We start from the raw sequence: 24,930 nt of genomic DNA, 5'->3' as shown, positions 1-24,930 counted from the left end.
TCGAATATTAAAATGTTACAACATATATACCTGGTCTTGTGCATGAGAAACTTCCAGCGCTCATCTAGCACATACTCGCATATAAACCTATTCTAATAACCCGCCCAGCTCTTCACCTTCGAGAACCAAAACGACCGTTCGTTCCTCAGTGGCAGTGGTACCGCCTCCCCATCTTCCACATTGACTGAGTCATACCCAATAAAATCGAGCTTATTCCACCGCCCAAGGGGACGTGAATGCAATGCGAGCGTCATCTGGAAGAAATATCTGTTCGGCTGCGGGTCTGTAGTGGCGTACGTGTGCGAAAGGTGCTTCTCAACGAGGTTCGTGATGTAAACAGTGCTGCCGGAGAGAGACCAATTGCCGATGTAGAAACCCTGAGATGGATGTGGTTGAGTTTGGGGTTGGGGTGAGATAAGTGTGCGCGTACCTTCATGCGCAGATTCGGCTTGAGCATTGGAATGACGATTTGAGGTTGCCATTCCTCGTTAGCGAGGAGGGACAGTACTTGTCCGTTGGGAAAGAATCGGCTGAAATATTGTCAACGAGGGTAAGAGATGGCTCAGGCATGAGACTTACAGGTATCGATGATACGTGATGAGGTGAGTTACCTACAAGGGAGTGAGAAACTCAGCACGTCGAAAATCATGTCGGAACATTCTCTACGTACGTTTACCCAAGCGTTCTCGCTAGAGCCTGCCCGCCTATGATTCTTGTAAGGAAGCGGAGATAATATATTTCTGAAAGCATGACTTACATGTAATGGCAAACAGCAATGTAAACTCCATCTAACCGCAAGCGGGGGTGTTCGATATAAGCTCTCCGGTAGTCCGAACTGTACCGTTCCACAATATTCGTTATAGGCTCATCATCAGCAATCTGGGGAGGTTTATATGCCAAATGGACAAAATCTCTGTTGCAAATATTTATAACGCATAAGTATATGCAGGAGACAAGCACCATACCTCCAAATCGCAGAATCCAAACTAAGCACTCGTGCTTTACGACTGACAGCCGCAAACCGCTCAATCGTGGTGTAGTCAAGAATTCGGAGGATTTGGAGCAAAAGCTCGTCAGGGATGAGATTAATGGGTAGTCCCTCCTTCTCATTCTCCGGCTCAAAGACAGGATTCTCAGGAAAGCTCTTGAGTACTTGTGCTAGATACCCTGACGTCACGAAGGATTTATCCTTGCTATTCTTGTGCACTTCGAGCTTCTGCACATCCCGTGTAACTCCATCTACAGAGACAGTGGATGGAACCTTCCTGTGGCTAGCTGGCTTGGCGGTAGAACGTTCCTGTGTGCGTTGTTCTTCTATGAAGTACGCACGGTCAACGTTCGCATCGAGACGAAACGCCTGACGATAGAGCTGGAGAGCTTCATCTAGCCGGCTATGTTGCTCGTGAACAACTGCTTTGCGATAGACCTCGATAGCATGAGCCAGATTGGGACTGAGATGAGATTGGCCGTGAGATGCGGTGTGGGTTGTGACGGTAGGCGCACCTGCGACGACATGGGTTGCAGGCCCCCGAGATGCTGAGAGTGTGTTAGTGATTGTAGTGGGTTTTGTTCTGGCATCACTCCGAGCTAGGGCAATGGCGCGTTCTGCAGCAGTGCTGGCACCGGGAACGGTTTGAGTTTGCGTGCCCGACGTAGCAGCCCGCCGTTCCCTGACCTCGGCCTTCCATTGTTCTCTAAAACGTGCGAGTTCTGCGGGCTCCTGCTCTGGTGCCAGGATATCTGAGGTCCCTGCGCTCATTCCACACCTGGAAACTGATACTCAGCTAGCTAGACAAGAGTCAGAATATGACTCAGACTCGGAAGCGCTTGCGAGTTCTTACTTTTACTAATACTAATCGTGACCGGAACTTCGGAAGCCGCGAAACCGCCAACGTTTCCTTGCACCCTGAGCCTGAGATAGTTTTGGCGGTGAGTCCAGGTGACAATATTGTGAGTATAAAAAAGCGAAGACCGCGCTATTGACATAAATAAAGCATAGAGCGACTGCGTTAGCGGGGGATACGACGGAGGGTAGTACTAATTAAGCCAGTGTATAAAGTCCAAGGGTAATCCAAGGCGTCAAAGTGGCCTTCATGACTTTAGGACGCCTAGACGTTTCAGCTCTTCACAGCTATCTATTTTCTCCGCCTCTATTGCTTTTACTTTCTCCCAGTCCGTGCCAACACCGAATAAACCGACTTCTGCATCTCTCCTCCGTTGCCGCCTATCAACTGCACGCTGACAATCGTTGTAGAGAGTGTTCGTGTAAACTTGTTCCACTTGCCCTTCAAATCTTGACAGAGCCGATCCGCGTCGATGGGTGCCCCCAGCGATGTCAGCTGCAATCTGCCGATGATTCTTGAACTCATGCTCATTAACATGGTATTTGATGCCAAGTCCACTCGTTTGCCGTTCAGTATTGAAACGTGTTGATGGTGAAAAGGAATACCGCGGGTCGGGTATTGACGTAGAGAACAAATCCGGAATTGCACTCAGGAATGAGAACGCAATAAGCAATATGAGGGGCAGGAGCTGCATAAGCAGCGAACGACCCTGTGCCCCTTCACCCTGCTGCTGTGCTTGCGCACCACCCATATTTGTACGCATACGTGTCGTCCGGAAGCCTCCTGGGCCAAACGATGCAGTGAATACTGGACCGCCGCCAAAAGGACTGCCTCCAAATCCACCACCGTTCATCGCCATACCGCCTCCTCCGAAGAACATGTTGAAAAGATCCTCTGGACTCATCTCGCCTTCGCCTCCGAATGGACTTGCGGAGAAGCCGGGCCCGCGGGAAGACATACCACCAGAACGTGATTCTGGATCTGACCCGGATTGGTCGTAAATTGCTCGCTTCTGGGAGTCTGAGTGAATGTCAGGACCGTCTAGTGCATTAAATAAATCAAGCATACCTGAAAGCACTTGAAAGGCTTTGGAAACCACTGCAACGAGTCCATGTGAGACACTTCGCGTACATGATGACGATACTAGACGTACTCTTGAATGCTTCATCTGCTCCAGGAGCACCGTTCTTGTCAGGATGTAGCGCAAGGGCAAGCTATAATAAATCACAGGATTAGAATGTATATTGTTAGCTTGCGAGATCATGTATGTTAATGTACCTTTCTGTAGGCTTTCTTTATCTCAGCCTCCTCGCAATCCTTCTTGACCGACAAGATCTCATAGTATTCCGTAATTTTGCAAGCCTTTACCCGTTTCACAACCTTCAACTGCTCAGCAGTGAATTCCCGTTTCTCACCTCCCATCCCTCCAGCGGTGCCATTCGCACTGCCCGTAGTCCGATGCTTGGCACCAGAAGCGGATGGGTGTGTCTCTGTAGAAGACGAGGACGCCTGTGCATTACCATTTGATGTTGAAGGGCCTGCCCCAGCTGATGAGGAAGACGATCCAGATGCCTCCGCGGCTTCGATAGACTCCAGAAGCTTTGCAGCCTCGGGCGTGGAAAACAGGTTTACAGATTTTTGGCAAAATTTGCGGGCTGAAGGGAGATTACCAGCGTCCTTGTATTTTTGCGCGATTGAAAGACACTTTATGGCTTCGTCTTTGTTACCTTCCATCGCTTGAAAGCAAATGCAAGTACAGTGAGCTGGCGACTTGGGTAGTACTTGGGAGGGCTTCTCGGTAAGAGTGAACGTGTCCTTATTCGGCAAGTGCCTTTCGGATTCAATAATATCCTGAGCGTCACTCTCAGAGCGTTGATTATGTAAACCATTTATTATGAATTAAAACCAGTACTTGCTTGGAACAAAAAGGATCAGGTCACAGGTTATAAGATGATCAATAATTCAGTCCATGCACTGGTGCGGCTGCAAGCCAGTGTTTAAATACGAGCTTGGTCATTCTCGTCATGATTGTGCGTCCAGTTCTTTGGCTTCCTGTAAATTTGCATGATCTTCATTGCCAGTCCAGCGGCTACTAGTAGAAAATCCGCACAGGCCCGTTCTTGCGTTCCCAGCTTGTAATAGTCTGCATTGCAGCAATAATCGGCACGTTGTTGCAACTCGACGCGCTCCTAGTAGCCGGCATTCATAGTTAACTTGCTGATTTCACTCCTATTCCAATATACCTCAACAGTCTTTCCTGACAGTCGCGTAAATAGTCATACGGCCAGACCAGACTATACTCAAGTTTCACTCCCGGATGTCAACCTCGGTCAGCTTCTGGCTCCTACAAAAGGCTTGTCACCCACCTGCCCTCTCTTCAGTCCATCTTTATTGTCGCCTCACATTTATTACGCATACAGCGTATCAATATCTTCAACATCTTTATTCATTCCACTATGCCCGCCGATATGTGACAGCACATCAGTGTGCCATGTGTTCCCTCATATGACCAATTTAGACCGCCCAATCCAGCCGAAGGGCAGCGTTCGCTCCTTTCTTCCAAGCTTCGTCGATCGAGCGCGCAAAGCCAGCTGCACATCGTGATACTGCCAAGTTAAATCAGGAGGTTGACCCCGCCACTCACATTGACTCTCTCGCAATAAATCTCACATATCCGCTCGCCTTAAAGCACAACTTGTCCATACGGGGACACAGAAGGAATTGCTGTGCACCAATGTCCTTCATTATCTTCTAAATATATGCTCGAATATTACGAACCACTGCAGGCCGGGAAACTTGCTATAGCTCCAACTCTCGAAGTTCTCCACAGGCTCTGCTTGGGATTGCGTAGCATCAAACAGAAGCTCACAAAACGACTAGTACATCGGCATTCTGAGTTGAAATCACCACTGAAGTACTGACGGACCTTAAATACATACATAAAATCTATGCCTTACAAAATATCGAGAGCAAATCATCTCGTCTGCAATTTAGCCAAAAGTCAGCAACTAGTTTCGTTTTTCTGTGAAACAAAAGTGCGGATATAAGAATATGCATTTGTTCCTGACTAATTCAAGTTAAGTTACTCACACTTGTAAATGTCGATACTTCAAGCTTCAAGTTCCTTCCCAGATGGGTCGGTTTGTGGTTGCGTAGCCCCAGTGCTGAATACAATCGTGTTCTAAAACAGAATTATAATTTACGCAGTTATTCACATGCATGGTGCTCACCAAAGAAAAGGAATGGTTCTGGGTGTCGTTTCTTGAGGCCCTGTCCCGAAGGAGCGACCGACGGTTCAATCTGTACGACATGGGTAAGTTTCGGTTTAATGTCTGTCTGTTTGGCAACTAACGAGACTAGCAAGGAGTTCCCTACGACTGCACAATACGTGGGTTAATATATTTAATGTGAAGTATTCCGTATTTTTACCATTGGGCCACAGTAACCATAACCCGAGCCCAAAATCTGCGTCATTTCAGCTGTGGTAGAATGTGAGTATAAACCCACTCACAGTCTGGCTGCTTCAAGGTGGGAAGCTTGGGAAACTGGTTAGAGAGCGTTCCTATGAGGGGAGAGGCATTGATAACAAAGCCCTCACCAAAATTGCCAATGTAAGGGCCATCAAACTAATGGATCATCGATCAAAAATATTGTAAGCCATAAAAGAGTCAAATACCTAGTGACCAGGCCAGTTTCTGTGTAGAGTTATGTTAGGAGGGAAAGAGCATCTGATGAAGGCGCTTCCTAATATCTCACCGATTGTCCATTTAAGCAACCGGTCGATCATCGAAACCGTGCTATGGTAAATGTAAGAACAGCAACTTGAGGGGAAATAATAGCTAGCATACCTTTTAATCTCACAGTCTCGTTCCTTGTATAAACTCCAGGCGATGGCAGCAGTGGTGAGTAAGTCGCAAGCTGCACGTGCGACGAAGGAGAGCGTCATCAATTCCATTCGACCGTCTTCAAAAATCGTGAGGTCTGTCATATAAAACGCTCTCGAGGAAAGAATGAGTGTAGAAATTTGCGCAACAACTGAGATCATTTCGCAGAGAATAGGTAAGAAACCTTTTTTAGACAACATCCAAAGTCGAAATACGTAAAATGCCTGGTATGACCCATAAGCAACAATGAATGAAAATGAATTCGGAATCATTTGCCTGCACGATAAATGCTGTGAAGGCGCTCAATGGAATGGCCAAGTCTGCCGCCACAGGGATCACCTTGAGTTGAGATGGGTCACCATAGGTGTTGACAGTCATTGTCCACAACGTCGATGTCACACAAGCAAAGTGGCCCAGCTGAACCAAGCTGCAGAATTTGTGTTGGTATTCGGAGTAATCAAGTAAAATATCGGGGCGCACACGACTGCAGACACCTAATTGTATGAAGCGATCAGTAAAATCAACGATAAATTGTGTGGTTGATCGACCTACAGTTGCTTTCAGGACGACATGGTCGCTCTTGAATCTCGTAAAATACAAGTAGGACTGACAAGCAAGGCAGCCAAATAACGCAACGCTCAACAGTCCACAGACTAGGACCGGTCCGATGATCAACGTTAACCCTGAATTGATATCGCTCGCTCGTTTGAAGCTATTCATGCTGCTTGTACTAAGTTTTGCAAGGTTATAAAAATTGTGTGATCATTCGGACTGACTTACGAAGGTGTTGATTAGTTGGGGATACAAGGGATCGTCGAGAGTTGCGACCACCAGAGCTGAAGAAAGTGGAGAAATGTGGCTCCTCTGACAGATCAGTGCGAATGCATATAAGCACCTGAGTCGGAGGCAATTAATATAGACAGAACACAGTCTTCGCTGCACAGTAATAAATAGTGGCCGCTATGATGGCCTTCAATTGGTCGCAGTGTGGCACGAGGTGAAATTACGGGCCACGGTACCGAGCGCGCACAGGCTGGCACGACTCGGTCCGAGTCCCAGCCAATTGATATGAAGCAACCAACAACTTCATCAACGATCACTGCGGAAACGAGAAAATAGACCATATCAGTGAAGGGACACGCAACACACGCAGAATTATTGTGTCGTACAATGCATTTAATCGGACTCGCAATTGTTTTAGGTTGAGGTGGTTGCTCGCGTAAATAAGTATCATAGTAGGTCATCGGAGGCAAATAAGTATAAACAAAGTTTACAGCCTTAGGGTGCTTCGAGCGCACTCGAGATGATCATGCATCTGATCAAAACTGATATTCTTTTCATCTTGAGATTGATTGAACTATTTTCAGCGTTTAATGAGATACGAGGTCCAGTCTGAAATATTAAATTCACTTTTCGATATGCATTGCAGGTGCAAGTTGTACAGCATTAATTGTCATTTCATAGAAAGTTCCCGCGTCTTATCCGAATATGTTCGGGACAATGACTTACCACCCTAATAGCTATAGCAAGTGGGCGAGGTCTTGCAATATGTTTGTGATGTCCACATAACGAACATCTTCTACGTACACCGCTCCGGTTCCTTCTTTTGTTCGATTTTCAGTCCTCCAAACTGTCGAGTTCGTCGTACTTCGTTCCTCCTCACTCGCTCCTTTAGACTTTCGAATCCCGCCCACCACTCCTCTATAATAGTATCCATTATTCCACACACCATAGTTCGCAGTATTTTCATATTGCAAGTCCTTTCGTTGCACACATTGTCAATTAGATGCTTATCATACTAGTCCTTGACACGTTCGAATTTCGTGAGCAGGTTTACCGCCCTCCCAGCGGCTCCACCTGCTCGCGTATCACCCCGAGCTGATGCTCGGCCCAGCCCAACCTCTTAGAATGTGCCAGTGACCATAAAGCTAGACGAAGCTGGGATAACAGACCAATGTACATTGAACTGCCTCAGAACCGGTCCGAGGTAAGTACTTGGTCCGACGCTAACACAGCTGCTGACATGTAGTGTCAGCAAGGCCGCCAAGGCGCCTGCGACCGCAGCATGCAAAACTGACCCAAATAGCAGGTCTCTTTCTCACCCCGTATCTCTCCTTCCCCTCGATTACTATATTGACTTTGCGCCGTGTTTCACTGTCCAGTCCGTTTGTACGACCCGACATCCTTTATCGATCAAGGTCATGTCACACGAAGAGGCTAAGTTAAGCACGTTGATGAGACGGGGAGAAGCGCTACTGCACTCACTGATTTCTCGGACGAGCGCGAAGGATCCACCACTATATGGTGCACAGCACCGCCAGGATGCACTTTGGAAAGGTGAGCAGCTCCCTCGTGGTACCCACTGCTTACTCAATTAAAAGTAGGCGGGAATAAAGCGCTTCCTCCCAAGTGGCAACAATACAAGACGCCGAATGGTGAAGGACGATATCAAGACAACACGCTCACGATGACCTCGTGCAACCGACCTTTACCGGGAGTGCGACTAGGTGAGTGATGAAATCGGGACAAGGAGCGTCGAACTCACGGTTGAACATAGATGATCCTGGAGATCTCGTTGTTCCCGAATGCGAATGGCACATCTCACCACTGGGTCGGTCCTACTTCGTCAACCACAATACTTGTACCACGTCATGGAAGAAACCCAAGCCCGAACGTCCAGCAGGAAGCTTGAAGCCGGAGCGCGTCATCGAGGGTCACTCCGACTCCATATGGGACCTTACCTACTTGGGTACCAGTGGCAATATGATGAGCGCGTCTGAGGATAGTTCGATTCGTCAGTGGAAAAGAGACGGAGAGCCAGTAGGAAAACCTTTAAATAGCGATGGGGGAGCGATAGGCTCGATGGCAGTCTCCCCAGATGAAACAATGATCGTATGCGGAAGTATGGATGGCAGACTGCGGTTGTGGAACATAAAGGAGGGCAGGATGATTGGGAATCCGTGGAAGGGGCATGATGCTCTAGTGAGGTGCATTGATTGGTCTTGCAATGCCCTGGAGATAGCGAGTGGATCTATAGACGGCACCATACGACGCTGGAACCCGGCGGATACTGGTCGACAAATAGCACCACCCATTAAGACCGATGGGTTATGGCTGTCAAATATGATCCACAGGGCGGCAAATTTGTCAGTGGCGGCGTGGATTCGGTGATCCGGGTGTGGTCAAAGGACGGCAAGCTGCTTATGGAGATCAAGGGACATGACAACTGGGTGAGGTCTTTGTGTTGGTCCAAGGACGGCGCACATATATTCTCCGGGTCAGGTGATGACACCCTCCGAAAATGGCAGGCGATCGATGGACAGGAACTCGTTATTTTTCGGGGTCACACCCGTACCATCAGGTCCCTCTGTCTTACTCCCAATGAACGTTATATTGTTAGCGCATCATTTGACTGCTCCATTCGTATCTGGGATCTCAAGACCAATCAGGCAGTCGGAGATCCACTCTGGCATGATGACAAAGTCTTCGTTGTTGCCATTTCCTTCGATGGAAAATACATTGCCAGTGATGGAACAGAGAAAAAGATCTACATATGGAGCCTGGAGAGGGCGCTCAAAGTTGTGGTAAGTATGCGTTTTGTTGCTTAATTTCCCTGCCTAACGGTTTTGACGATTTAGGGCGGGACAGAGACCGGTACTACCGTCGAGCCTAATACTACTTCACGGGATCACACACGATCCACAGAACAGACACAAGCACCGTCAAATCCACTACAAGATCTTACTCATATGCTCCGGGGAAGATCACACCATCCGACAACTCAGGGAGGCTTCGGAGACATATGGAAGTGTGATTTAGTGAAACCCGATGGGACTGTTGAGGTATGTTCAGCTTTTCGCACTTCCTATGGTTATCATCCTGATGATGATCAAGGTAGCAGTGAAGACTATTCGTGCTTTCCAATCCGACGATGAGGACTCGATGCGGAAGAAAAGTAAGGTGATGTGCTCTTCCAGGGCGTCGCGCGTGTCATCTTATCTTACTAGTATGTTGAATCGACTTTAGAGAGTGCGTCGCGAACTCAAAGTTTGGGGTCGTCTCAAGCATGATAGCATTCTTCCACTCTGGGGAGTGGCGACTGACTTTGGACCCTACCCTGCAATGATCTGCCCATGGGCTAAAAACGGAACACTCACGGGTTATCTTGAGAGTCAAAGCTCGTTGTCATCTCACGATAAGTTCTCCCTTGCAAGTCCCGCATATCTAGCATCCCCAGATACTTACTGACCTTCTCGCACTTACCAGCTGAATGACATTGCTCTTGGTTTGCAATACCGTAAGTTTGTCGTTCACTTCACTCCATTTCTCAAATACTCACGTCGATTCAGTCCACAGCAAATCAGTTGTCCATGGGGACCTGACAGGGGTGTGTACCACCACACACAGAAGAATCACATTATTGACGTGCCAACTCTCCAGTTAAATGTCTTGATTTATGGTAACGGTCGGGCATGCCTTACTGATTTCGGTCTGTCCACTATAATCATGGAGTTCCTTGGTACCTCATATATGACGAGCTCCATCCGAGGGAATGTTCGATGGGCATACGCAGAGTTATATCAAGTATCAGAGGACGACGACTCGGAGGTCTTGCTCAGTCCCGAGTGCGACATATACTCATTTGGCAGTATCATGCTCCAGGTTGGTGGCTCAATTTTGAACGAAATATATTGTTTAATTTGCGCATGCTCTAGATATCGACTTGCAAGGTGCCCTACTACAATGTGAAGACAGATTATGCGGTGTTGGCACGAGTCGTCAAGGGGATGAAACCGGAACCTCCAGAGGAATCGCAAATAGCGCCTGGGCACTGGGAGTTCTTACAGCGATGCTGGTTGCCTCGTGCAAGTCGTCCGTCGATTGCAGAAATCGTCAGGTTTATAGCATGTGAACGACAGGCTGTGTCATCCTAGTCGAACGTGGCGTGATCTGATTTGAATTTGGAAACCATATAAATGTTGTCAGTCTTCGCAGCATGGCTCCTGGAAAGAAGGTCCATGGTATTCATGATGCTAGATTACGAAGTATGTTACATGCAACGAAAGCAACCTATATGGCAAAAACGGGTATAAATGTGCGAAAGCTTGGTAGATCAGTAGATTCCGGGTATGAACTTGTATTTGACGATGGAACAATAACGCTCCCAATCTTTGCCATACTTGATCGAGCAGCGTTCAAAGTCACGCCCGCAGCGGTGGATGAGTACTGTGATGAAGAAAACGGAATAGAAGTAAGGAATGATGGTCGCACTTCCGATAACAACACCCCAGCAGAAGCTCATGGTCCAGTCGGCAACATAGTTCTAAGAAAAGCAACGAGGTTAGTAGACCGAGCACATAATCATGGATCTAGCCTACAGGTTTACGAGAGTATCTCCACCAACCACTGACAAGAAGGCGGTTTCTGAAATTGCAGGGTAAGAGAGTGATGAGTTGAGAATCGCCGAGAGACTTGCCCATGTGCCGTTTGGATAAACTCAGGGTTCTTGAGGGTTCCCCCTGGAAGCTGCGGGAATGTATTGCGGAAAATTGTGATGCCTTGTGTTTGCATTTTGAAGCGACTCTTTTGTGACATCGAGGTGTCCCAACTACGAGGAAGAATGTCAGCTCAATGACGGAAAACGAAATCGTAGAGTCGTACATGTAGTATGCTGTCAGTAGAGTGGTGAAAAGAACGACGTATGTAGGTGTAGAGAATTGATAATTAGAGGGATCGTGCGAAGCCATGTATACCACGGAGTATACGTAAGTCTACAATGCCAGAGATCAGCCAAAGTTGAAACATGATAGGAGTTGCGCACGAAGGGAACGCCGGCAAAGTTCCAGAAGATGACCATGAAGCCCCATCTGAGAAAATGTCAATCGGATAAACAAGTGTAAGGATTACTACCCACTTCTCATGATACATATCCCACGTTTGGGGGATGCACTCTTCGCCCTTCGCGCTGAAAATGGGATCAGGCACGCAAGTTCCAAATTCTCACGTTGAGACATACCATGCATTAAGGTAGAGCCATGTTGCCAAAATCATGAATGCCATGTTCTGCATGCTTGTAGGTTATTGCATGACTGAAGCTCAAAGAAAGGGACGCACGGGGGTGACATAACCATAATGTTCATACTGGTGGCAGCCTCCGGACACAGCCAAAAAGAAGACGATTACCCAAGGAATCCGGACCTCGGCCCACATCTTCAAATCAACTGAGCCGATACGGGGATTCAAACAAGCACCCATGAAGACGTCATAGATGAAGTTCCCAGACATGCGGATCTCGTTCCCGGCTGCAACTGTAATGAAATACATACCAAAAGAGACAGCAAAACCGTAAATCATCGCGACCGACATGATGTGGCCATAATTGTCGATAATTTCGGTGAGACGGAAAATGTGGTAGTAGTGCAGAGCAGCAGCAGTCAGCATAGTTGCGTAGAGAGAGTAGAGCGCATTGCAGTTATACATGAGGGTCTTGTACCCAAGAGAAGGCACAGGAAGACCTTCTTGTTGGTACCCTGGCATAACCAGTGCAAGGAAGAGCTGATAGACCACGAGACCAGTATAGACTTTCCAGGCGTATGCATTGGGGCTTGCGTCCTGTAGCCAGTTGAGGTCAAGAAGATTCCCTAACTCTTGCAAGTACATACGTTGCGAATATGTTCCCACATCCTCCCAAGGAAGGGAACAATGTCCTCAGATGATATAGGGTACACAAGTTTACCGTCATAAAACCACAAGCATATCCAGAGATAGTACATGAGCATGGGGAAGCCCACCATCATTGCAGTCACTCCTGCAGGTCCACCAAATTCATACCTAGCAGACGTGAATGTGAAACAGCAAATACACACGACTGAGGCAAAACTTACGTGTGATGCTCGTCGAGCAATTGGTCCACTTTGCGGCCCTCATCGGTGGTTGTTAGTGGCTTTGCAGACGCGTCGACACTGCGGTGTCTCAACTGGTTCCCTGTGCCACCGTAGGACTGAACCATTTTGAAAATGTAGACCTTGCTAGTCTCAAAGTGGAACGAGAGTGATCAGAAATTCACGGAGTTAGAATATACTTTAATCTCCGTTTAAACTTTGTTTTTGATCTCCTTTCCCGTTAGCCACGTTTCTCGTGTAAACGCTCATCATCTTCTACCCGGCGAGACCAGACGACGTGTACCCGCTTCATCTGTCTGTAGTCAACGTGTTGGTCAGTTTTGCGCTGATTTCATTGTCGTGTATATCGTAGCAGCCGTCCAACAATCCATTCTTTGCCTCTTCATGGCTTCTTCAGTTTTCTACAAGTTCAAATCCCAGAAGGATGAGTCTCGGGTGACCTTTGATGGCACCGGGATCTCTGTTTTTGACCTGAAAAAGGAAATCATATTGGCCAATAGCTTGGGTAAGGCAAATGATTTCGACCTGTATGTTTATGATGCTTCGGCGCAGCAAGGTGCGTTGTAAATGCATTATACCACATCTGAGACTTCATGTGCATTTCAGAGTATAAGGACGATTCTCAGATCATTCCTCGTTCTTCATCTATTATTGTGAAGCGTCTCCCTTCATCGCGCCCAGGAAAGGGCAAGGCAGCCATGTACCTTAGTGGTACCAACGGTGGTACCCACACTCCTACTTCTGATGTTGTCCAGAGACCTGGTGGAAGTGGTGTTTTATGGCACAAGGGTGCGATGTCGAAGCGCTTCGACATAAAAGAGGAATCGTCTCCTATACCAAAATCCGCTGGCGTACGTAGTTGTCATATGAAACATATACACCTCGCTCGAGAGCGAGTCTTACGCCCAATGCAGCCAACCTCTATTCCCAAAAATGCCGTCACAAAGGACGATGAGGCAGCCGCGATGGCTGCTATGTTCCAGGCCCAGACTGCTAACTGGGAGGAAACCCAGGAAAAGATGTCTCAGTTGGTATCGCGTTTTTGCGCTTTTTGTCTTAGTAGTAGAACGAGTCTCATGAACGTGATTTTGCTTTTTCTTGTGCCCATTAATTGGGTGTAAACAGCGCTGTGCCTATATATAACAACCCCAGGGGGACATCTACTAGTCGTGGTGGAAAACCATTTACTCATCAACGTCCCCAGCCAGAACGTCCGTTGCCTCCTAGTTATGTTTGTTACCGATGTGGGCAGAAAGGTCGGTCGCTGTGCAATTGTGGACTTTAGATTGTCTTACACGTAAACCTCTTGCAGGTCACTGGATACAAGATTGTCCTACGAATAGCGATCGTGAGTTCGACAACAAGCCTCGAATCAAAAGGACTACTGGTATTCCACGAAGTTTCCTGAAAGCCGTTGAAAATCCAAATAAGGGCGAGATTACCCAAGGTGTGATGGTCACACCCGAAGGTGGTTATGTCGTTGCCCAGCCTGACTTGTAGGTTTTTGGTTCGTTCTGTGATATAATGCATTTTAACTCGGCGGCAGAGCTTCTTGGCAGAAGCAATTATCCCGTCCGAAGGGTTTGACTGCTGCCGACGTTCGAGAACGCCCTCCTACCGATGCTTCCCTTGCCTGTCCTATAGACAACAGATTATTCCGTGACGCTGTCAAGACGCCTTGCTGTGATACTTCATATTGCGAGGAATGTATCCAGACACATTTACTTGAGCGCGATTTTACCTGCCCCAAGTGCAGCAAGAAGATAGCTTCACTTGACAAAGTTGTCATGGATAAGCCAATGCGAACGAGGGTCGCTGACTATATCGATAAAGTTATGGAAGAAAGTAGAAAAGAAAGTGAAGAGGGTTCCGCACATTTCTTTTCTAACGGCCAGGTATGTTTACTGTTCAGACGTCGTGGTTAGAAAATGAACATGTTCCGGATAGGGTGATGCGGACAACTCCATGAACGACGACTTCTACTCAGATCAGCAACCTAGCATGGATATGTCCCAAATGATTGTTGACAACATCCCGTCCCTTCAAGCTCAGATTTCTCAAATATCGATCATGCTTCAGAATCCATCCCTACCAAACCAAGTGCGGCAGACCACAGAAATCAAGTATCAGCAACTCCAGATGCAACTACAACAAGCTCAGGCCATCGCTGCGACCCTTGCTGTTGCGACCAGTCTTCAGCAGCAGCAGCAACAACAACAACAACAACAACAAGCAGCAGCAGCAGCAAAATGTCAATTCCTTGGCCTACGGGATGCAAGGTCAGCAGTGGACGAATCAGTTCCCGAGCCAACAACCAGCTGGCCATGACTCTGCTTATCAACGGTTGCCCGTCAACAATCGCCGCCGGAACATGAAGCGGGATCGTCCCTCAGATTTCTTAGATGTCACTGGTGAAAGTGAACACAAAATGCCAAGGTATTGGGAGTAATTCGAAGTCTCCTGGATGGAGAGGAGGGTTGCATTCGTAGACTACACAGATAGCTAATATATATCGCACTTTGCATGTATACACGGGCAAAATATAGTTATTTTACCCTGATATTTCCGAATTGGGTGCTGCCTTTACGATAGGTACCGCCATCAAGATGAGGCCAGCACGACTTCAACTCGAGTATGACTGCAAGTTTCGCATTGAACCCTGTCTATTTCCGAGTACACTGGACTTGCGCTAGGCTCGTGACCATACTGTCTATTATTAAACAAACCGGACAGACAATTCACCATCAATCTAATTTCCGAGGCGCTTTGACTTACATGCACAACTTGAATGCATTCCAATTCACATCGTGCCGGGGGCGAGCCAGAGTTCAGTGCTAGCGCCCGGCTCTACCTCTCAGTACTACGAGATCTAAGTGGTCCATTTTGCACATTGTACTATGGATTCAGCGACCAAAAGTTCTGTTGTCCCTGTGTCGCTGACGGATTCCAGTTCCCAAGCTCGCGAAACTACCGAAAGGTCTAGGACAGGGACCGCTATTTTGGCGCATGGACAACTTGTTGCGACCCCTACATCTGAGTCTACTATCACACCTGTGCCCTCTAGACCTCTCTCGTACGTCGAGCACACACAGGCCGTAGAGTCTGGCACTGGCACTAGTTCAACGCAGGTGGACCCTACACCTCTGAATCTGACAACAAGATCTACTTCAGACCCTGCTTCTCAAACATCAGAAAGGCATTTGTCGTCGAAAACAAATGGCCCGTATCCTGCTAGGTACTCAAGGCGCGGTGCTCAAAGCGCTTCAGGAGAATTCGATCACCTCGCGCGTGGAACGAGTAGGGGCAGAGATTTCCTCCCTCGGAGGGCGACTTTGCAGAGGTATCCCAGTCTCCCAAGTGACTTGGTTCCAAAGACTACCTCGCAGGCGAGCTTGAATCGTTCTTCTCTATGTGACACATCCCTAAATGTTTATCTTCCAGCTCATCTGCACTGTCCGGGAGCGCCTACAACCAACTGTCCAAGCAGCTGAACATGAGAAAGCCAAATACGCAGCCAAAGGTGCATTGTTTCGTTTATCGCCTTTTCGAGTTGAAATATATTCTGCCGCCTAATTATGCCTTCAGCGAAGTGGACAAGCTATGCACTAAACATTGCCATTGGCCTGCAAGTTCTTCTCGCTAGCCTGACTACTGGTTTGTCTGCAGTCGCAATTGGAAAGCAGGTGAGCAACTTGAGGAACTTGTCATGTCTTGAACTGATGAACCATCGCAGGCCTCTGTCATGATCGTCATACTTGGCAAGTGACGCGTATAATAATAGTATCCTATCTAGCTGACTGTTTAACTCATTTCAGGGGCGCTCGCTACTCTAGTCGCATCATACCTCGCTCGTATGCGTGGTTCAAATGAACCAGAGCTTTCAATCACCCGAGTGAAAGACCTTGACCAATTTCTACGAGAATGCAAAGCATTCCAGCTAGATCACGGTAACGAGTCAGGAACCAGTGAGAATGGGCTCAATAAAAGAGTGGAGGAGTTCCGGTCCAGATTTGAGGATTTGCTTGGAAATGGAGATGGGTGCGTATAACTTAAAGCATCCAGTCTTTTTTCACTGACCATGTGGTAATTTTGTAGTCAACGGAGACTATCTGCCGTCTGATTTCTTCGTGCCGTAGTTCTATATAAAGTCTCTGTGTTGGTCGGAATCTCGTATAACTCTTTGTTTATCGTCAAGTTGTATTGTATCTGATTTATGTAATTTTTGCTGCGGACCTACCTCCGATTCTCATAATTAGTAAGTGAGATTGTCTTTGTCAGGCGCGGACCTCGGTCCGGGGACAGCATTTGTCTGTCACAATGTCACGAGTGTTACGGCACGCGTTCATACTAATAACGTGACGCGACGCGTTTGTCATATTGAATCAACGTGTTCGTTTTCTTTTTCCTCCATCACATTTTTCAGTCATGGTCAAGGCCAAAGCCAGTACGAAGCAGAAGGCCATCACTTCCTTCTTTGGTGGGAAGAAGGAGCTTAAAGAATCCGTCGATGAAGTTGCCACAGAGGAAACATCTGATGATGATGATGATGCAAAACCTCAGGCCGCTGTAAAGAAAGCACCTAGAAAGAGGGCTAAGAAGGAGAAAGTCAAGGATGATGAGGAAGAAGCATCTGATGATGATATCCCTGCTCAATCTTCAAAGACAGACGGCAAAATTGAATCGTCCACTTTACCACCTATCTACGAAACTCCTGCCATGTTCCGTGACCTGGTGTCTCGCCTTCCAGAAATCAAAGGTGTCGCTGAACATATCAAAGGTCGAAAACTGCGCGTAGCTACGATGTGTTCTGGCACAGAATCACCTCTGCTTGCTCTCGATCTTATTGGCCAGGTTATGCTTGAACAGCACGGAATCCCTTTTGAATTTGAGCACGTATTCTCTTGTGAGATCGAGCCATTCAAGCAAGCATATATCGAGCGTAATTTCAAACCACCGCTACTGTTTAGAGATGTGTGCGAACTGGGCGAACCTCAAGCGTGTGTTGTCTCTTTACTTGTCCTTATTTTATCTAATGAACGAACTATATATTTATTATATAGAACGACAGCCTATGGCGCATTGGCCACTGTTCCGGGAGATGCCGATCTCCTCGTTGCAGGCACATCCTGCGTTGACTACTCTAACCTCAATAATGAGAAGAAGACGATCGATGGCGGAGGAGAATCTGGTCGCACTTTTCATGGCATGATGTCCTGGGTCACAAATCACCGACCCCCATTAGTCATCCTGGAAAATGTTTGTTCAGCGCCATGGGATAGAGTGAAAGAGTATTTCGAGAAGCAGGGGTACAGCGCAGAACACATCAAGGTGGATACGAAACAGTACTATATCCCGCATACCCGGATGCGGAAGTATCTGTTGGCTGTCGACAAGAGGGGGTCAGGCATACCTGGAAAATGGAAGGACTTGGTGATGAACAAGCTGAAGCGACCCGCTTCGTCGACACTGGACGCGTTCCTTCTTCCTTCTGACGATTCTCGCATTCATCAAGCAAGGCAATTACTTATTCAAGACAGGCGGTGGCTCGGAATCTCGGACTGGACGCATTGACTGGACCAGGTGTGAGTCGCGCCACGCACGTGCTAGGTTAGATGAGAAATTAGGGCAGAAACGACCGCTAACGGGTTGGGAAGAAGGTAAGCACTTATTGGGTTTCGTGGTTTCTATCCTCGCTGACGTCATAACAGGCGGCACTTGCAGACTCCCTGATTTTGCATGGCAAGATTGGGGAATACGACAGGTAGAGCGAGTCTGGGACCTAATGGATATCAGTCTGCTTCGATCTGCAAAAAATGGTGTTGACCCATCATACAAGACGTTCGTAGCGTATTTTGTATGTGTCATCAAGTGGCTAATTGACTGACAGTCTCGTGTGGAACCTTTCGCAAAATGTCGATCGCTCCACCGGATCGAGCAAGACCGGCATCTGCCCTTGTCTAACCCCGTCCATGATTCCATACATCACCAATCGCGGTGGGCCCATGATCGGTGTTGAAGCACTGGCCATGCAAGGGCTTCCTATTGATAAATTGCTTCTGACGAGGGAAAGTCAAGACGAGTTAGCTGACCTTGCGGGGAATGCCATGTCATCTACTGTTGTTGGTGCATGCATACTCTCGGCTTTGGTCGCTGGCCAGAAGTTACTCAAGGCCGGTAACGACACGGAGACGTACGAGATGAAGAAGGATGTCGGTCACAACAATAACGACCATGCTATGGATGTCGACTTCAGCCTCTCTGCCACCATTGGTCTTCAAGAACGCATCAAAGGACACGAGGACCTTGTGGAGAGACCGTTAGATCTGGCTGCCATGCAGACGGGGTCGATTGCCCGTATTTTGGAGGACGCACAGAAGAGTGTTCGTCTTTGTCAATGTGAGGGCCGCAAGGATATCACGACGCGCGACCTCTTGCGTTGTGTAGATTGCAGCTCATCATCTTGCAAGAGATGTGCAGGCCGTCCTGAGCACAATTTCGTGCCTCTTGACGGTACGCAGTTGCCACGTCTTAGTCCTTCAACATTCGTGCGGGGGCTGAAGTCCACTCTACCTATGTGCATCTCCCTTACTGGTGTCGATAAGAAGCTTCTTGACAGTCTTCGAGAAACTTCAGGCGTCACAATTCCGGAAAAACGCTGGAGCAGCTGGTCCTCCGCTGTGCTAAGGGCGACTGACTCGGAGCTCCGCTTTGTCGAACCTAAGCGCCAGGAGATTTGGTCTGCTGTCTACCAATCAGCTCATGCTATTTTCGAGTTATACCTCGAGCCGAGACAGACCGAGTGGCGCCTCTACGCGAAGCCAAGTGACAATGAGCCTGCGAATGCAGAGATCCGTCGCTTACTCCAGATGCCCGTCGCGAGATTCAGATGCGAAAAGGATCTTTTGCAGGGATCTTGGCAGTTTGCTCTTCCTGTTGCACGTGAGGTCACGATTACTATCCAGGGGAGTGGAGGCACGGTTCCTTCTTGGGAAGCTCGTCTTGGCTTACTAGACGATGAGTTCAAAGATAAGGAGGTGCACTCACAGCTTCATATCGCCATCCCTGAATCTCAAATATCTTATTTTGATCGTAATATTTCCGGAGTGTATGTCCTCCTCGACAAGTGTGGGACAGCCAATGGTGCTTTACACAAAAAGCTGATTGATGATGCTGATGCCTCTTTGCCGCCACTTTTCATGATGCTGGATCCGACAAGATGCGGCAGTCCCGCGGAAGATCCATTCGTCTTCACGACGAGCATGCGGCGATATGATTTCGGAGAGTTCCGCCCCATAATCTGCAAGCTCGACCCTTCATGGAGGCAGTCGGATGTCCAGGGCGAACAGCGCGTCAAATGTCATGTCCCTCTTCACTGGATGAACTCGGAGTCGGTCAAAGTTCAAGTGAGTTAATGCCAACACAACCTGCCTGCTTCCCAATTTTGTCTCACTCTTGAAATAGCCCCTTGAGCTTGGGAATGCGTCTTTTGCTGTACCTACAGGCACCCTTGAAGCCAGCGTTACGACTAACGCATGCGGAAGCGCCAATGCCCTTCTAACGTGCACTGTGCCCCTTCTCGAGGATGCAGGTCCAGAGTGGCCTCGCGGCAATTGGAGAGAAGTCGACAAGGTTCACGAGCGTGGAACTTTCAAAGCCTTGGCTTGGCTGCTGGAGCGTATACGTCATGTGGATGATAACTTCGGTCATTGGCAGACCGTCAAAGTCCCAGATGACTTATTCCATTGCCAACGTTGTGCCCCCATCCCTCCCACTGTCAAGTGGACCAAGAATGGCAAGAAAGCAGCTGCTATTGAAGATAGCCAGGAGGCCGGACAATATGAGAGGGACCTCAAGCTTCGTCCGAGTCCTTTCGTCACGCAGTTAAAGATGGATAATCAAGTCGGCACAGTGAAAGTGGGGCTCAACATCGCTTCTATCTTACACAGGGCTCTATCACGACTTCCTACCGTGAACCGTTCTGAGCGACCGGTGCTAAGCTGGCGATTGGACACTGATTTCGCTTCTTCCGTCAAGATCCACAACCCTCCTTTCAGACTCCTCAGTAATAAGTCCGATTCAGAGCATTCGCAGCCTCCAAACTTTGATGCGGACAAACTTCCTTTGCGTCCTGAACAGCTCCGTTCCCTCACGTGGATGATTGCTAGGGAAACCGAAAACTCCGATCCTTTCATCGAGGAAGAGATATCGGAAGCTATCTTGGAGCCTCTGGGGTGGCGAGCAGAAGGTCGGGCACAGCGGCCTGTGCACATTCGAGGTGGTGTTTTGGCAGACCAAGTCGGTTATGGGAAGACCGCAATTACTCTGGGGCTTATCGACTGTACAGCGAAGAGCGTAAAGAAGGAGTTCAATGAGAAAGGCGATATCACTGGCAAGATTCCTGTCCAAGCTACATTGGTCATCGTTCCTCCTCATCTCACAAGACAATGGCGTTCAGAAGCACAGAAATTCGCGCGCAACCGATTCAAGAACATTGTGGAGATTTCCACGGCCGCACAGATCAACAATCTCACGATTGAAGATATTCAGGATGCTGACCTAGTCATCGTCGCCTCCAATCTATTCCAGAGCTCAGTATATCTTGCCAACTTGGAAGCCTTCGCTGCCGGAGGCTCCCTACCTACTCAAGATGGACGTTACTTCAACGTACGCATTGACATCACGCTGCAAGCCCTACAGAATCAAGTCGAACGACTGAAAACTGAGGGTTCTACGAGTGTCATGGCAAACATCCGAGATGCTCGAAAACGCGGTATGTTTGATACATTTGTGCTTAACGTAACTGACTGCCTGCAATAGAGGAAGAGTTGGAAGCGCAACTGTTTGTTGCACCAAAGCGTCTCAAGGGGAAGGCCTATCAAGAAGCTGTAAGCAAGCAGAAGCCTTCTCGGGTCAAGGTTGAGAACGACGATTCTTCATCGGAGAGAGAGGTTGTCCCTGCCAAACCCACCTCGTCTGGTAAAATCTGCGAAGTTGTCATCACGGTACCTCGAAAGAAGACAAAAATGGTCGCCCCGGAGACTTCGGACGCCGAGAACTCGGACTCGCCACGCCCACGAAAGCGACTCCAACGCAAGGCTTCCAAGAAAATCATAGTGGTCGATTCAGATGACGAGGCAGGAGGTGTTGAAGGCAGTGATTATGAAGATGAAGGTCCCCATGATGATCATGCGGATGATGAATCTGCCGAAGACATTTCAGACGAGGCTGATGATGTTTCCATCAAACAGTCGTCGAAAACCAAACGACGTCCCATCAAGCCGTCACTAAAACCATCACCCCCGCCAACGTCGTCATCTGACGATGGACACTCGGTCGGAGCTTCGTCTGAGGCAGAGATGAGCGATGTGGATGATGGTATTGGGAAGAAAGGCGGCAAGGGTAAGGGTAGGCAATATGGTCTCAAGGCAGCCCCGAAGAAGAAGGCATCGAAGAAGGCAACGAAGAGCTCTGGCGAAGATACCGACAGTATGGACGTCGATGACCCACCTTCATCTCCTGTGTCTTCTAAAACCTCCAAAAAGCGCAAGACCACAGCTTCTGACGACAAACCTGTCAAAAAGCAGAAGCGGCGAGAAGATGGTGACCCATGGAAACTCGAAACCGCCGCAGTCAAGAAAGACTGGACACAAGCTCGCGCTCCACCCTTGGAATTATTCCATTTCTCACGAATTGTCGTCGACGAGTATACCTACCTGAGCGGAAAGGTACACTCGATGGTCACTAAGTTGACTGGCGATCGCCGTTGGGTTTTATCTGGTACCCCACCAATTCACGATTTCGGCTCTGTGAAGACTATTGCTGCACATCTGAACATTCATCTAGGTATTGATGATAGTGGTGAAGGAAAGTCAGCGATGATCAAGAAACGCATTCGCGAACAGACGAGTAAGATTCTTACTATCAGACAAACGGGATGTGCTGATCATTATCGCAGAGGTTGAGGAGTTCCATTCATTCCGCGAGGTACACACGCAGGAGTGGCATGCGCATCGTCACAGTCTCGGCCAGTTGTTCCTTGACATGTTCGTGCGGCAGGTCGGATACATTTCTCATGATCTTTGTAATTGAGCTCATTTGGCCCCTTAGAATATCGCAGAAATTGACGAGATACCATGCGCATTCAAAATCGTCAAAGTTGTTTTGCCTGCGGCGGAACGAGCGATCTACCTGGAACTAGAACATCATCTTCGCGCCATCGACATGGTTGCCAAACGCACGAGGAAGTCGGAGAGTGACCGAGAGAAGCGCCTCAATATTGCACTTGGCGAGAGCAAGTAAGGACGAATATGTTCTGTTAAAAATACTGCTTGACATTCCTTTCAGGACCGCAGAGGAAGCCCTTTTGAAGCGCTGCTCTCACTTCGACCTTGAAACCAAAGACAAGGAGAATGCCATGAAAGCTTGTGAGATTATCGTCGAAGAGCGGACCGAGCAGCTGGAGGACTGTAAGAAAGAATTGCTGAAGGAGCTCCAGAAGGCAGTCAAGAAGGAGAAATCTATTGGCAAGCTCCCAGAAGAGAGCATGTTTCAGGAATACGCCCGTGTTTCCAGAGATGAAGGCGGTGTCGGAGACCATGAAGCTACGGAGATTATTCGGAATCTTCTCACAAAGGCCGAAGTCCCGGTTTTATCTTCGACCTACTGGAAGAACAAGGCCAAGGGCGACATGAACCTGGCAGAGAAAACGAAGGAGGCTATCTGGGAACATCGCGAGCAAACGCACATTATTCGTAAGCTCACGAAGGAACTCGTTGGACGCGTCCGGTCACTTCGTTACTTCACTGTTGTGCGCGACCTGCAGAAACAAAGAGATACGCCTCCTATCGTCTCGTGTCCAGCATGCGAGCGCAGCGAGATACCCATGGACGAAGTTGCCGTCCTGTCTTCATGCGGCCACACAGGCTGCATGTCATGTGTCAAGGAGGCTGCTAACCGAGAGGAATGTGTTTACCATCCTTCGGGTCAGTGCAATGCTGCTGCTCGTGCTCTTAACATCGTCAAGGGAGAAACTCTGGGAGTTGACGATGAAGCCCGTGATGGACACGGCAAGCATTACGGCAAGAAACTGGAGATGGTCGTGGACCTCGTCAAGTACGTGTCCCGTTATGCTTTCGCGATCATACTAATGCTCTCTGGCCTCAGGAACCAAATCCCGAAAAAGGACCGGGTTCTCATCTTCGTCCAGTTCCCCGATCTCATGGCCAAAGTCGCTCATGCATTGAAGATGCACAAGATCGCGTTCCTGGAAATCAACGGCTCTGCAACCCAGAAAAGCAAGAATTTGGAGCAGTTCCAGAACGACAGCAAAGAACGTGTGCTTCTGTTGAACGTCATGGACGAGAGCGCCAGCGGTGCGAACTTGACAGTCGCCAATCACGGAATCTTTCTTTCCCCTCTCCTTGCTCAGAGCCAGGAGATTTATGATGCCTGCGAGACCCAGGCAATTGGACGACTAAGGAGGTACGGGCAGATCAAGGATGTCAACATTTACCGGTTCATAACGATGGACACGATCGACGTTGAGATATTCGAGGAGAGGGCCAAGGTGAAAGTCTAGAGCATGGAAACACGTTGCACATGATATCCACGCAATTTGGTTACGGTACTGGCATATAGGATAGATCATACTTACTATTTAGCACAAATATACAGACTCGTCGATATCAGGAATGTCACTATGTACAATAAATCTACGTAAATTTGCGACTCAAAGGCTGAGCTCACTATGTTCTACTTTCGCGCTGACAGTAGTAAGTACAGTGTATAGCTGTATGAGCCAACAAATCAGTGCAGAGGTTGAAAACAGCTTTTTGCAGATCAAATCCTTGTCATCCGTTAAATATTAATGTCGTAGTGTAAGCAGGTCACAGGGGGATTGTTTGCGATTAACAGTGACAGTGTGTGCGGAGAGATTCATTTGTTTTGTCAACATATATAGCCATCATGCATCGAGAACGCTATCCTCGCAGAAAGCACATATGGCCCCTTCAAGTTCGGAATGTTGGCCCAAGACTGGAAACGTGATGTCGTTGAATATTCTAGAAGCGTAGATCCGTAGACATCGGTCTGTTTCAACATGTTCCTTCTTCGGAGATGTAACGTCAAGCTTTGGTTTCGCGTTGATCTCGACCTCAATGCAAAACCAAAGCTTGACGGGAGAGCGATGTAGGGGAGATTCGATAGGCACTGGATCGAATCATGCTTGGGAGTGACGAACCTCAAGTCTTGCTCATGGCAATTCTTCCCCGCCTTGTCGGAAATGAACATCTGTGATACGCG

General features: G+C 48.2%; 9 protein-coding genes across 9 annotated transcripts; 4 read left to right on the top strand and 5 right to left on the bottom strand.

Annotated features, from left to right (window-relative positions):
• Window positions 1–92: 92 nt before the first annotated feature.
• Window positions 93–1,759, bottom strand: EDB93DRAFT_1238531 (uncharacterized protein; the record flags this gene model as incomplete). Its single annotated transcript, XM_041451544.1, has 6 exons — window positions 93–377; window positions 431–530; window positions 580–611; window positions 671–704; window positions 758–913; window positions 966–1,759. The coding sequence occupies 6 exons, from the start codon at window positions 1,757–1,759 to the stop codon at window positions 93–95; spliced, it is 1,401 nt and encodes a 466-aa protein (XP_041311434.1).
• On the bottom strand, window positions 1,744–3,659 carry EDB93DRAFT_1124177 (uncharacterized protein). Its single transcript, XM_041448663.1, has 5 exons — window positions 3,123–3,659; window positions 2,998–3,058; window positions 2,913–2,942; window positions 1,842–2,864; window positions 1,744–1,766 (listed from the first exon to the last, which is right to left on the bottom strand). The coding sequence occupies exons 1-4, from the start codon at window positions 3,576–3,578 to the stop codon at window positions 2,092–2,094; spliced, it is 1,320 nt and encodes a 439-aa protein (XP_041311433.1). The 5' UTR covers window positions 3,579–3,659; the 3' UTR covers window positions 1,744–1,766; window positions 1,842–2,091.
• Window positions 3,660–4,358: 699 nt separating this feature from the next.
• Window positions 4,359–6,947, bottom strand: EDB93DRAFT_1325921 (uncharacterized protein; the record flags this gene model as incomplete). Its single annotated transcript, XM_041455042.1, has 14 exons — window positions 6,898–6,947; window positions 6,765–6,820; window positions 6,509–6,728; window positions 6,281–6,458; window positions 6,209–6,222; window positions 6,005–6,155; window positions 5,693–5,952; window positions 5,601–5,641; window positions 5,521–5,539; window positions 5,443–5,470; window positions 5,356–5,380; window positions 5,274–5,309; window positions 5,075–5,221; window positions 4,359–4,450 (listed from the first exon to the last, which is right to left on the bottom strand). Exons 4-14 carry the CDS (start codon window positions 6,446–6,448, stop codon window positions 4,359–4,361), a joined length of 981 nt encoding a protein of 326 aa, XP_041311431.1. The 5' UTR covers window positions 6,449–6,458; window positions 6,509–6,728; window positions 6,765–6,820; window positions 6,898–6,947.
• EDB93DRAFT_808538 (uncharacterized protein) lies at window positions 6,358–6,906 on the bottom strand. Its single transcript, XM_041457554.1, has 2 exons — window positions 6,509–6,906; window positions 6,358–6,458 (listed from the first exon to the last, which is right to left on the bottom strand). Exon 1 carries the CDS (start codon window positions 6,850–6,852, stop codon window positions 6,601–6,603), a length of 252 nt encoding a protein of 83 aa, XP_041311432.1. The 5' UTR covers window positions 6,853–6,906; the 3' UTR covers window positions 6,358–6,458; window positions 6,509–6,600.
• A 2,489-nt stretch (window positions 6,948–9,436) lies between the features above and the next one.
• EDB93DRAFT_1200233 (kinase-like domain-containing protein) lies at window positions 9,437–10,664 on the top strand (the record flags this gene model as incomplete). The annotated part of the gene is made up of 7 exons (XM_041450933.1): window positions 9,437–9,570; window positions 9,623–9,688; window positions 9,755–9,937; window positions 9,995–10,025; window positions 10,078–10,115; window positions 10,169–10,390; window positions 10,444–10,664. Exons 1-7 carry the CDS (start codon window positions 9,478–9,480, stop codon window positions 10,660–10,662), a joined length of 852 nt encoding a protein of 283 aa, XP_041311430.1. The 5' UTR covers window positions 9,437–9,477.
• On the bottom strand, window positions 10,541–12,758 carry EDB93DRAFT_1124149 (ergosterol biosynthesis ERG4/ERG24). Its single transcript, XM_041448662.1, has 10 exons — window positions 12,613–12,758; window positions 12,391–12,559; window positions 11,843–12,340; window positions 11,745–11,791; window positions 11,643–11,693; window positions 11,550–11,595; window positions 11,390–11,499; window positions 11,205–11,336; window positions 11,107–11,152; window positions 10,541–11,051 (listed from the first exon to the last, which is right to left on the bottom strand). Exons 1-10 carry the CDS (start codon window positions 12,735–12,737, stop codon window positions 10,842–10,844), a joined length of 1,434 nt encoding a protein of 477 aa, XP_041311429.1. The 5' UTR covers window positions 12,738–12,758; the 3' UTR covers window positions 10,541–10,841.
• Window positions 12,759–12,846: 88 nt separating this feature from the next.
• Window positions 12,847–15,190, top strand: EDB93DRAFT_1124146 (DWNN domain-containing protein). The gene is made up of 9 exons (XM_041448661.1): window positions 12,847–12,924; window positions 12,983–13,186; window positions 13,237–13,481; window positions 13,545–13,657; window positions 13,756–13,886; window positions 13,943–14,126; window positions 14,177–14,525; window positions 14,578–14,881; window positions 14,910–15,190. The coding sequence occupies exons 2-9, from the start codon at window positions 13,015–13,017 to the stop codon at window positions 15,077–15,079; spliced, it is 1,668 nt and encodes a 555-aa protein (XP_041311428.1). The 5' UTR covers window positions 12,847–12,924; window positions 12,983–13,014; the 3' UTR covers window positions 15,080–15,190.
• A 31-nt stretch (window positions 15,191–15,221) lies between these two features.
• On the top strand, window positions 15,222–16,863 carry EDB93DRAFT_1124133 (uncharacterized protein). The gene is made up of 6 exons (XM_041448660.1): window positions 15,222–16,016; window positions 16,072–16,150; window positions 16,216–16,313; window positions 16,364–16,388; window positions 16,446–16,668; window positions 16,726–16,863. Exons 1-6 carry the CDS (start codon window positions 15,528–15,530, stop codon window positions 16,748–16,750), a joined length of 939 nt encoding a protein of 312 aa, XP_041311427.1. The 5' UTR covers window positions 15,222–15,527; the 3' UTR covers window positions 16,751–16,863.
• A 165-nt stretch (window positions 16,864–17,028) lies between these two features.
• EDB93DRAFT_1124131 (uncharacterized protein) lies at window positions 17,029–24,385 on the top strand. The gene is made up of 11 exons (XM_041448659.1): window positions 17,029–17,627; window positions 17,691–18,170; window positions 18,211–18,287; window positions 18,339–18,468; window positions 18,518–20,033; window positions 20,092–21,400; window positions 21,448–22,536; window positions 22,586–22,686; window positions 22,738–22,925; window positions 22,975–23,742; window positions 23,794–24,385. Exons 1-11 carry the CDS (start codon window positions 17,056–17,058, stop codon window positions 24,206–24,208), a joined length of 6,645 nt encoding a protein of 2,214 aa, XP_041311426.1. The 5' UTR covers window positions 17,029–17,055; the 3' UTR covers window positions 24,209–24,385.
• The last annotated feature ends 545 nt before the right edge of the window (window positions 24,386–24,930 follow it).

Source organism: Suillus bovinus, assembly GCF_016758785.1.
Source record: "Suillus bovinus strain UH-Sbo-P2 chromosome Unknown EDB93scaffold_7, whole genome shotgun sequence".
Lineage (NCBI taxonomy): Eukaryota > Fungi > Basidiomycota > Agaricomycetes > Boletales > Suillaceae > Suillus > Suillus bovinus.
This window is presented reverse-complemented; position numbering and strand designations above follow the sequence as displayed.

Bases quoted from the DNA above. Each gene is read 5' to 3' on its own strand.
- EDB93DRAFT_1124177 (XM_041448663.1), bottom strand. From the start codon at position 3,578: ATGGAAGGTAACAAAGACGAAGCCATAAAGTGTCTTTCAATCGCGCAA. The intron at 3,059-3,122 runs GTACATTAACAT...GATTTATTATAG, and splicing joins TAAAGAAAGCCTACAGAAAG to CTTGCCCTTGCGCTACATCC. The intron at 2,943-2,997 runs GTACGTCTAGTA...GACTCGTTGCAG, and splicing joins AGCAGATGAAGCATTCAAGA to TGGTTTCCAAAGCCTTTCAA.
- EDB93DRAFT_808538 (XM_041457554.1), bottom strand. From the start codon at position 6,852: ATGGTCTATTTTCTCGTTTCCGCAGTGATCGTTGATGAAGTTGTTGGT.
- EDB93DRAFT_1124149 (XM_041448662.1), bottom strand. From the start codon at position 12,737: ATGGTTCAGTCCTACGGTGGCACAGGGAACCAGTTGAGACACCGCAGT. The intron at 12,560-12,612 runs GTAAGTTTTGCC...CACGTCTGCTAG, and splicing joins TTGCTCGACGAGCATCACAC to GTATGAATTTGGTGGACCTG. The intron at 11,694-11,744 runs GTATGTCTCAAC...TCCCATTTTCAG, and splicing joins TGGCTCTACCTTAATGCATG to CGCGAAGGGCGAAGAGTGCA.
- EDB93DRAFT_1124146 (XM_041448661.1), top strand. From the start codon at position 13,015: ATGGCTTCTTCAGTTTTCTACAAGTTCAAATCCCAGAAGGATGAGTCT. The intron at 13,658-13,755 runs GTTGGTATCGCG...GGGTGTAAACAG, and splicing joins ACCCAGGAAAAGATGTCTCA to CGCTGTGCCTATATATAACA. The intron at 14,127-14,176 runs GTAGGTTTTTGG...ACTCGGCGGCAG, and splicing joins GTCGTTGCCCAGCCTGACTT to AGCTTCTTGGCAGAAGCAAT.
- EDB93DRAFT_1124133 (XM_041448660.1), top strand. From the start codon at position 15,528: ATGGATTCAGCGACCAAAAGTTCTGTTGTCCCTGTGTCGCTGACGGAT. The intron at 16,017-16,071 runs GCGAGCTTGAAT...TTTATCTTCCAG, and splicing joins TTCCAAAGACTACCTCGCAG to CTCATCTGCACTGTCCGGGA. The intron at 16,669-16,725 runs GTGCGTATAACT...GTAATTTTGTAG, and splicing joins TTGCTTGGAAATGGAGATGG to TCAACGGAGACTATCTGCCG.
- EDB93DRAFT_1124131 (XM_041448659.1), top strand. From the start codon at position 17,056: ATGGTCAAGGCCAAAGCCAGTACGAAGCAGAAGGCCATCACTTCCTTC. The intron at 22,687-22,737 runs GTCGGATACATT...TTGGCCCCTTAG, and splicing joins TTGACATGTTCGTGCGGCAG to AATATCGCAGAAATTGACGA. The intron at 23,743-23,793 runs GTACGTGTCCCG...CTCTGGCCTCAG, and splicing joins ATGGTCGTGGACCTCGTCAA to GAACCAAATCCCGAAAAAGG.